This window comes from Chenopodium album, chromosome 20, assembly GCF_948465745.1.
Source record: "Chenopodium album chromosome 20, dcCheAlbu1.1, whole genome shotgun sequence".
Classification (NCBI taxonomy): domain Eukaryota; kingdom Viridiplantae; phylum Streptophyta; class Magnoliopsida; order Caryophyllales; family Amaranthaceae; genus Chenopodium; species Chenopodium album.
The window spans coordinates 23,978,668-23,990,045 of record NC_137853.1 but is presented as its reverse complement, the minus strand read 5'-3'; the positions used below and the strand labels follow the sequence as shown (position 1 = coordinate 23,990,045).

Here is an 11,378-nt window from a genome sequence, read left to right as displayed (position 1 = left end):
CAAAATCCACCCCCTCTTGGTCATCCACCACAAAACTTTCCCACACCATGAAACCCAACGCAATTACCGCCCCTCCCTTTGCCCCAACCCTTAAAACTAATCCCCTCCCCTTTTCCCAACTTCGATTACCGCCCCACCCCTTCTTCTATGATGGAATAGGAAGGGAGATGGGTTGTAACACCCCCGATTTACTAACTAATAATAAACAATAAATAGAGGAAAAATAGACAACCTTTAAATAAAATTGCGGAAGCATACACCTAAATCGGAGGTATTACCGCCACACTCGACAACCTGTCAAGTGTTAAGGCTTACAAAATCCCAATAATTACAACCCAACAAATCTAGGTGAGCTATATATACAACTTTACAAACTCGATTTAAAAACACTAATCGAAACACTTGAGCTCCTTTAGCTACGATCACTTGATCAACCTGCTTAGAAAATCTTGACTGCTCACCATTATGGACAAATTCCAAAATAGATCGTTGCAGGGCCACCATAAGAAAAAGACATGGCCGCAAACACAAGTAGCATAACAAAACAACACACACACGTCAGCAAAAAGCTGAGTAATCACCACTTATCAAGATATTATGATAAATAATAAATTAATTAATATAGTAGCTCACTTTAAAATGTAGTTCAAATCTACATTACACATTGTACTCTGAAAATAACATTTGTGAACTCAACCTCGAATAATAATACAACCCTTCACTCAATTAACTCATAACCAATAAGTGTGCCACGCTCTTTATTTTATACCTAGTCTTGGACAAGGGTAATTCGAATAACAAACCAACAAGTATAAAAACTTGAATACTCCCAATAACCAGAAAACACCTTGAACCAGACCACATACGGGCCAATTCCCACTATAGGGGACCATAGAAAAATAAATAATAAAGATTGTACCTCATTCTTAACTCATGATCATTATCTCATTACCAAACATGCCAAGCACTAAGGTCTATATATAACGCCGAGCCTCAAACCAATAACAAAATAATCACCCTCAACCTTTTGATCTCATACATTGATCAAATAATCATTCACAAATTAATAAATAATATCTCAATACTGGCACAGGTTCCCAAATTAAATAACATAACAATTTGATTCATAAATATCTCAACTCTTAGGGAAATAATACTAGCACCCAAAAGTAATTAATTCTCAACCCAAAATAATACTCTGCATTAATAACCCAAAAACCTCGAAACAATACTCCCTAAAACAACAACATTAAAAACCCTAGAAATAAAACACAATCAATCAATACAACAATTAAATTATACAATACAACAACCAAACACATATATATAAATTTTGATCATACAAATAACAAATCATAAAATTTACATACAATAATATGGAATACAATTAATGCAAACAATATAATAATATATAATCAAACAACTCTAAGAATTAAGGTTCGTGTGATTACCTAGTAATTAAAGGGGCTCAACTAGGTTCTACGCCTCCACTTACTTGCGGTAATCTTCTCATATACATCAATACATGACACATACAACACCAATAAACTATGATGATAGTTGTAAAAAGAATGTCACTAGTATCCAAATTGTGCATGACAGTGATTGAAAAAAAACAATTCCATTAGTGCTCTTGCTACCCAATATTCACACGCCAATCAAGATTGAGCTTCAACAACAAAATATGAAGGAGTAAATCTAAAGGGCAACCAAAATAAACGGCAAGCGGAAACAGAAGCTATGTGCAAGGTTTTATATAATTATAGCTTCTAGGGTTTAAAGATATATATACTAGTATATGATAAAAAAAATAGAACAGTCTATTTAAGTTAAAATAAGATTCATAAAACTAAAATACTTGTAAAATAATTTTTTTTTTTACAGAATATATTATATGATCTCATAAAATATTCGGGTATTACAATCTTCCCTCCTTAAAACAAGTTTCGTCCCCGAAACTTAAAATAGAAAAATTTAGGGTATTACAATCTACCATCCTTAAAACAAGTTTCGTCCTCGAAACTTAAAATACATAAATAATTTTGTAAAATTGAAAGAGAGTAAAAACTAAACTAAAGTTTTCTTAATAGAATATATAAATAGAGTACTGAAATATTAGGGGTATTACATGGGTTTTGTGGTGAGGCAAGGGTAGGGGGTGGGAATTGTGTCGGGGGTGCGGGAGGGAGGTGGGAATCGTGGTGGGGGAACATGAAGGGATAGATTTTGTGGTGGGGGAACGAGAGGGGTGGGTTTTGTGGTGGGGGATCAAGCTGTCGTCGGTGGTAAGGGGTCAAAGGGGGGCGGCCGGAGGTGGTGCAATGGTGGTGAGGAGGTGGTGCAAGGATTTATTTAAATAATTTAGGTTTATTTAGAATTTAGACGAATAGTGATATCATTAAGAGCTTAAGTAGGTTGATTAGTGAAAAAGGTAATAGTTGCTAGAATTAATCTATTTTAGGAGTAGTATTTAACAACTTTTTTTAGGGGTAGTAATTCACAAAGACCATTTTTTGAGATAATAATTAACAAATTTTCCTTTAAAAAAATGAATTAAATGATTGAATATTGGACTATAGGAAGAACTTTTTGATATGCCTAAAACAAGCGGCCTGTTTGGGTGTAAGCATTTCATTTCAAACAATGGATATTAATACCTACACCCCCATCCTAAATAATTACTAGTCTATTATCAACATGAAAAAAAAAAATACAATTTTCTACCTTTTATTTCTCCTCACTAGATTATCCCCGTGCGATGCACCAAAAAAAAAATATAGTGTGTGAACTTGTATATACAACAAATCTTTTCAATTTTGTTCTAAATTCATTGAATGAAGATTTCTTGAAAGGAATACAGTTTGAATATTTCAGAAATTTTTGGACGTTTGAATATCAATGTTAAGGAATTGAGGAGAGGGATTGATAGATTTTTAAATTAAAAGAAAGGAATACAGTTGCTATTCAATTTACTATACTCCGATTTCTAAATAAAAGTTGTTGAAAGAATTTACTTAGCTTGTTTACGAAGTATCACAAACACACACACACACAAAAAGTATAAAAAAATGACATCATTGGTGGTTTTAGGCGGGAAAAAAATTCATTAAAAAGCGACACGTATACAATTTTGAAAAGAGATGATGTCAGCAATGTTTTGTTTTAGTATTAGTTAATAGACTAGATATGAATGCAACTTTTTTTTTTTACTACTACATTTTCTCTTTCTTCAAAATTTTGCTTACTTTTCTACTTCATTTTCTTTGCTCATCCGCCTAAACTAATCTTACCATTGTCTCATCCGTCCAAAATAATCCATTTTACCTATTTAACAGGTTATTGATCACTAGAGACCATTTGAAGTGGACAAATATTAAATGTCGGATTGTTGAAAAACAATAAAAAAAAAAAAAGGTGGGACTATGTTGGACGGATGAGGCAAAGGTCGGATTATTTCGGGTAATTTTTAAAAAATTAAAAGACGATATTCAAAGTTCCCTTTCATGTTTAAGAAACAATAAATATGTATTAGTTTTTTTCAAAAAAAAAAAATATGTATTAATTTAAAATGATTACAATTGTAATTAATTAAATAATAAAACAAAAAATAAATAAAAAATTGTCTAAAAACAAAAGTGGAAAAAAAAAATTATAATTTAAATATAACACATTGTGTTAATAAAATTGAACATTTAATGATATAAAAATAAATATTTACATATACAAAGCTCAACAATTTATACGTGATTCAAAACCGGAAAAACTATAGAATAACGTCATTATAAAAAGAGAGAGGGTGCAGGTAGTGCTATGTACGTATTGGTGTAGGCAAAAATTTGTAGTTTAATAAAGACTATCTAAGATTTCATTATATAATCCTATTAATTTTTCTTTTTGCTCTGCAGTAACATTTCAAAATGATAAGAAACACATCCTAGAACTAAGAAATTAATGTTGAAGAAGGCATAAACTATGAAACTAATACCAATCTATTGAGAAAAATACTATTTACAAGTACATGATGATTCTCTCTCTAATCTTATACAAAGTCATCCATACAAGTAAAATGTTGCTTGTATGTGCTACGAACTAAACTTAATACAACTAACATGTACAATGCTGTAAAATTAAGCATGCTCAAAAGGTACCTTGGTACATACTTTACATTGCACAATATCAAAATTTGGTGTTAATAGCTTAAAATTAATCATTCAACCAAAAGTACAGAAAACAATGATTGGCTCTTAATTAAATGCGAGCAAAGAAATTCAGTATACTACTTTTTTTATTTCCTGAAACTTTGCAGTTGCTTATCTTACCTTTTTTCAGAACTTTGAACTGTTCTTTGTTGTCATCTAACGATTGAGTTGTAGAGTTTACACTTTCCTGGGAATCAAGAGTTTTTTTCATCAACTCGGACTGATCATCCTCAGTCACTGATGATTTTGTTGTAGGGGTAGTTTCTGTGTTCTCTGAATGAAGTTTCCTTTTTCGGAATGGATTGTTGTCTGGTGTCTTTACCGGTAACTCCTCAGAAACACTAGAGATTTCTTCATCATTGTGAGCCTCTGATGCAAGGACTAATTTTGAAAGAGCAGCAGCTTCATCCGAGAAATTTCTTTCCTTCAAGACTTGTCTAGGTGCCGTCATAGTACTTGTGCCTATAAAAACAGTTGCATAATTATCTTGTCAATTTGTGTAACTGGACTTTTAAAAAGGCAAACAGGATATTCTTTGATGAACTTACTTGAAATGCTTCTCTCTTTTTTGCTTAGGTATGAATATACAGTAAAACAGCTCTGCTCTTGTTTCTCTTTGTCCCCATGAACTTCGAATGCTGGATAAGGTTTCGCTGCTCCTGTATGCAGTAATTGTTGCAGCTACATGTTATTTTCGAAACCATATCTTAAAGTAATAATTATAGGGTCTTTTCTTCACTGTTTTTTTAAGGCAGAGGTGGTAGGAATGGAGGGAAATGAACTTACGTTCCTTATTTCCTTTTCTGGTCTGTTGAGATGAAGCAGCACGAGTCTCTACAGCATCTGCTGGATCAGACGCCTCATACTGTTCAATTTCAGCCAATCCAGAATTTTTCTGGCTCAGTGAACACTCGTATGCTTCCATTGTAGAGGGGTCTAAATTTCCTTCAGCAATAGCAGTTGCAATTGATGGGGGAATGATTCTGAATGGTTTCACCAGTAGTTAAAGAAAAAGCGAGTGCGCAGCACTAATACACAGACACAAGTAAACAACCTTAGGAATGGGGGAAAATTTATAAATTTATTATACTACGTACATATATTTTTTCATATAAAGCATCACAAATAATGTTGGTAGGGAAAATTTTGGCTTTAATCTCAGCTTTATAAATGGAATTTTCATTTAGTGTTAATTTTTTGTCATTTCATTTAAGGTTTCTCAATAAGCTAGGTTTGTAAGTGAGCTTAGACCACAGCTTTCATGTAACCACTTGCAAAAACATCATTTCAGATACAGAAGCTTAGACACTACTCCTAAGAGCAGTGGTAAATTTACACTCGGTATTTGAATAATATGTCCAATGTCGATGGACATTTTGAGGTTATTTCTAATAATTTTGGATCTAGAGGCATTTTGAGGTTTTCCTGACTTAGTTGTAAGAAGGCAGTTTTGGAATGAAAATAGGATCAAATGGTTCTATCCTGGAGTAGACAAAAGTTCCTCCTTACTGTAGTAGTTAATATCAAAATGTGGATTATTCAGTCTCATGTTCAAATAACCTCATAAGAGGTATATGATCATTGGCATATGCATCTCCAATGAGCCTAGTTAAAGGGAAGCAATAAGAAGGATACGGTCCCAAGAAATCAATTTCTCCTCCGAGTGACTCCAAAAGTGTTTCTGGGAGTTCTTTCATGTGCTCAACTTTCTTCTTTTCTCTATTATATCTACAGATAATGTAGGAAAAACAACATCAGCAGTAAGCAAGAATAGAAGAGGTAAATCTACCATTACCCAGTTTGATGTATATATTTATAGGAAATTGCCAACTGGTGAGGCACTGAGGCAGCCCTTTGAGTATCATTTTCTTACATTGTAGCATGTTGGAACACCGCCACTGCTTCCTTGAAAGATCTTGCATAATCATCAGGCACTTGCTTACGCTTGTCAGTCTTTAAAACTGATAGCACCTGCAAGAGTAGACGAGCAGGTGGAAAATGCAGTGTTTTAGTGTCTTGTTCAGATATAACTCAAAATGTTATGACATTTAATGATGCACCCTTGTCTGCAACAGAGAATCTATCATACAAGAAGTCAATGGCAGAGTTCAGGTTATAAAACCAGAAGCAAGCAAGCAGGTGTAGGAGGATGCCATGCTAGCCATTTTATTCTGATATGTTGACTGTTAAAACTTAAAAGACTAACACAGAGCGGGTCTAACACTCTAGCCTGCAAACCATGGGTTTAGGTATCCGATTAAATTAAAGATAATTAAGGTTAACATGGATCTATAAGGACATAGTCTTTGATAAATTCACAATAGTTCAACATGACAAATTGGACATATTGAATTTTTTTTTCTTCAGATTTTAGCCAACAAAGCAGAGCTATTGGAGAAGCTTCAAGGTAAAGAAAAGGGAAATATTCTCACAAGTTTACAGCAACATTTGAGTTCCATTCACACTAAAGAAATAATTGATGGGAAATCAGCATTCTTGTTACAGAAATTGCAGTTATTGTATTTTCAAAATTCTTTTGTAATTGTTTGAGAGTACTAGCTCAGCTATCTGTAAATTAAGTACTTGAAAGATGTAAGACTATAGAAAGCTAACTTAATGCTGAGAAGAGGGCATAGACACTTCTAGAAAATATTTCAAGAATTATGCTCTTTAAAAGCTGGTTGTATTCAACAGTGAGGAAGGTCTAAATTTCTGAAGGGTGAAGCTCCAAAGAACCATTTTATATCTAGACAGCTTAGGTAATTTTATTTGATTTCCTTTAGCCTCATATGCACATAAATTCAATTGCATTAACTTTAATCCAATTTACTTCTTTTCTCTTCTTTCAATCAAATTTCCTGAGTATTATTTCCATTCTGCACGAAAAACATTCTGAGAGAAATAAACATGAAATCTAGAGTTATCCTAAGGGTTATAATCCTATTATGCAAGAGCTAAGGAGATTCAAACAATTAGGGTTCAAGAATTGTGTCGTTAGTCTTATTTGAAACCTTGGATGAAGTGGAAAGAAGACTAACAAATCCTAATATGATTCTATGTCTGATCTCCTAGAGAATAAACACTCATAATTCTGATATGCTTGGCTGACAAAAGACACTTACACGATCTATGTTGTGGTACTTTGCGACCAGCGCATGAGCTTTAACAATTCCAATACCAGGAATAGATGGAAGAAAATCACAGCCTGCCAAGACGCACATATCTGTGGGCAAAAACACCATAAGTCACAATTTGAGTTCAAACATCTACGAAAAGAATATTTAAAAAAAAAATGCCAGATAAAGTAAAGAGGTTTCCTTGTTTAACCTCTCCAAATACATAATACAGATGCTAATGCAAATTATAGGGAAGAGATCCAGCTTGAGTACTTCAGCATTTAAAACTGAAAATTTTTCGAAAGTAATAAATAAAAAAAAATTGTTTGAAAATATACCTATGAATAAATTGGTGTTGAAGTTTTGGAATGATGGTTTATTTTCTGTCGAGTTGAAAACCTTATCTATAATGATCTCCTCACCATTGCCAAATCGATCCATTTTAAAAATGATCTGTTCACCAGCATATATTATTAGGTGAAACCAATGAATGAACCAAAGTAATGGAATTGGAAAGTTGCCAGCAAGCGGTATAGCTCCCATCTACAGGGACAGAGAGTTTACGAAGTTCTTACAGATGGGCAACCATATGCCAACAGATCACTGTCTTCACTAATTATAGCCACGATACCACCATGTTCTTCTCCAAGGCTAGACAAGTATGCTAATTGTGCATCAGCTTCATATGGAGCAACAATAAACTCAACATTTTCTGTTTTCAAAGTCTGAACATAATTACACAAGTGAGCCAAAAGTCTTATTAGAAGCAGGTTAGAAGCATTCCAAAGAACAAACTCAAAAATATTTATCGTGTCAATGGGTAGAAAAACATTACTTGGGTGAATGACATACCTGTATCAATAGGTGTGCCATAGATGGAGTGATGCTGATTGCTCTCTACGGATAAGAACCAAACTAGTCAATGTCGGAGTTTATGCATGCTTTAGGCAGACACATATAGGAGATGGATGGGACTTCACTCAACAATCAATATTATGGAGTACAAAGTGAATTTTAGTTGTTAATTAATCTTGCAAAGACTTAGTTAGGAGTTATACCTACAATTAAAACAAAATAAAATAAAAAATGTTAATAATGTTTATACTATCACATATTCTGATAATAACATTCTGCAAAATAACTACAAGATTAATATTTGAAGTACTGCAAGATAATATAGCATTATTAGCATACTACAAAGTCTACAATATAAGATATAAATCCCCTAAAGCAATTAAGCAACCGATCTGTGCCGGAACGGGTCCATTTTAACATTCCATTATGGAGTTAAAAGAAGATATTGGTTATTTAGGTTGATGTACATGATATTTTCAATGGTACAACCAACAGACCAGCTCATAAGAACTGCAGGACAGGTTGCATTAGTTCCTTTACACAGTGCACTTGCAATGGAGAATTTTACTTCCTCCTCTTAAAATTTATCTTAGAAGATCTACACTAATTTTAGTGTCTAAAGAAGCCAGTTGAGGCTCTGGTAAGTCTAGGAAGGAACAGAAAATAACCAGTAGCTACAACTTTTGTCCAGAAAGTAATACTCCGTAGTGTTCCATATAATTTGGTTCAAGTGTGTACAATGTACATGATAGCTGATCTAGAGATCTCTTTTGTTGGCGATGTCAAAAACTATTTCTAATTGAGAGACACACAAGTTATTCCTCATTTTGGTGAATCTGAAGAAGGTGAGGCTCGTGAGAACTACTGAAATAGTGCATAAAACTAAACCTAGCAACAAACATGCCAGTCATTTGAGAGTCAACTTGCACACATTTTCTATTTTTTAGGACTTCCTTTTTAAGGTTATTCAGCGATACCCACTTCACATCAAGTTTAACAATAATTTCCAGTCCTGCTGACTCATTTGATATCTTAGAAATTGGCAGAACTTGTAACAATAGTATAAATTAGGCTATCTTAGGGTCAACAAATTAGTTTCATATGTGGGAATGAGAACTAAATATATTTACACTTTGATGATAGTTGGAAGTCCAAGGTAACCTAAAGTTTGATTTTTTAGAAAAAAAAAGCCAAAATAACCCTTATTTCAGGATAACATTGAAGAACAGAAAAAAAGTTACAACCTTTTCAATCTCAACATCTTCTTTTTGCTCCATATCATTTTTGTTTCTTCCACATCCAAAATATACCCTATTCTGAATCCTCCATGGTAGTTGTTGCAACACCACTTAGACTCGTAACACTTTTCTATTAGTCCTCAAGACTAAAAGCTATCACAAACTTGCTGCATCGAGCACAGGGACCTGACTGTCCAAGTTATGGCCCTTTATAAGAGCTATTTACTGGCTTTAGTGTTCATAATGAATCCTAATGACATAGTACAGCAAGTACAAAACTAAGTAATGTTTATCTCAAACATTTCCATATTCCACATTGTAAAATTTGAAGTAGTAGCCCAATTTACACAACTGGACATAGTGGAACAAAGAACTTTTCAAACGTTGCAGGGTCAGACCTTTTTTCTATAATCCTGTGCTCCGAAACTTGCAAAGTCGGTCAACATCAAAAATAAAGATTCCAAGATTTACAAGCTTGGTTAGTATAGCTCAGATATATCTCGGCGTGGTTATATCCAAATTATATAAAACATTCCTCACAATTTCCAAACTTGATATGTTAACTCTCCATGTATGCTGCAAGCAGCCAATTTCATTTTCAACTAATGTAGCTAAAAATTAAGCAAAGATACCAGCAGAAGAATAAAATTATCCATCAAACTACTAAACATGAGAGAAACTAGGCTGATTAACATAATTTAATATGTAACCAAACAATTCAAAACAAGAATAATCACAAATGCATCCAATTAACAAAGGTAATGATTCATCGAAATTATACAAAGAGACATTAACCTAACCTGAAAGAGCTCAATGGCACCGCCAACATTCCCCTCTTTAAGTTTCTCCATTGCCATTTCCTTGTTAACTTTTCTTCTCCTGAATCAATATATAGTATGACAGATCAATTACTCAATTAGTCTCTACCACAACCATAAACTAAGCACATAAAACAGGAAATCGACTTCACATTCGAACAAGCGGTATTAAAACATGCCTGTATCGCTCGTTCTCAGTCCCGGCTTTACAAGGAATGTTCCCACCATCAAAAACCACAACTGGGGTAATCTTATGGTGCTTTAGTAACTTAATTCTGTGCATGAAATAATTAATGTATTGCAGTTTCTTTTCTCCCTCTGAATTTAAACTCAGCTCCATGCTACATGAGTATGCTGTAACAAAATTTAAAATGTAAAAAAAAAAAAAAAAAAAAAAAAATCATTTGTACTTCTAAAAATCAAACCCATTTTGAACTCCAATTGAAAATAAAAAATGGCAGTAGTTGGTACCTCCTCTGTGAAGCCAAGCATAAGCATCAATACCCACCTGCAAAAAAAATATAATATATTAAGTCCGATAAATTGAATAACAGAAATTCTTATATGTGACGAGCCACATTATAAATAGATGGTGTGACGAATGTAAAGAAAGGGAAAATACTCGTTTGCCGGCGTATTTTCGAACGTGGATGGGTTCGGTGTATGGTTTAAGAAATTTGAGTAGATCTTTGATGCCCATTATTGAGGGTGTTGTGTAGGAGGAGAGGCGGAGGAGACAATGGCGGGAAGAAATGGGGTAAAATGTGGATTCTACTGAATGAGTATGTTTTCTGTGGTTCAAATGATAAGACAACAACTGGGTTTCTGGGTTATTTGGTTTGGTATTGTGTGACCCGGAGTTTGACCTCAATTTACCGGGAATCAAATTCGAATTGGGGAAACAATTAAAATTCAACCGCGCTCTTTTGTTGTTCCTCATGGGACTTGTATAGTTGTGTTTGGAGTTTTTTTTTTTTTTTTTTTTTTTTTTTTTTTTTTTTTTTTTTTTTTGGACAAAGGACAACTCGAAACAAAACAACCTAGAACAAATAAATAATTAACTGACGTCACCTAGCTGAAGTAGCCGGGAGGTGAGTAGGAAGAACTAGGGATGGCAGTGGATCTGGACCCGGCCCGGATCCGTGGATCCAG

The 11,378-nt window shown here is 33.7% G+C and overlaps 1 protein-coding gene across 1 annotated transcript; it reads right to left on the bottom strand.

Moving 5' to 3' along the window:
• Positions 1-3,954: 3,954 nt before the first annotated feature.
• Positions 3,955-11,018, bottom strand: LOC145598486 (exonuclease 1-like). The gene is made up of 13 exons (XM_081654846.1): positions 10,849-11,018; positions 10,698-10,734; positions 10,406-10,580; positions 10,209-10,287; positions 8,168-8,212; positions 7,891-8,040; positions 7,654-7,768; positions 7,322-7,422; positions 6,073-6,170; positions 5,835-5,927; positions 4,986-5,182; positions 4,748-4,858; positions 3,955-4,661 (listed from the first exon to the last, which is right to left on the bottom strand). The coding sequence occupies exons 1-13, from the start codon at positions 10,924-10,926 to the stop codon at positions 4,249-4,251; spliced, it is 1,692 nt and encodes a 563-aa protein (XP_081510972.1). The 5' UTR covers positions 10,927-11,018; the 3' UTR covers positions 3,955-4,248.
• Positions 11,019-11,378: the final 360 nt, after the last annotated feature.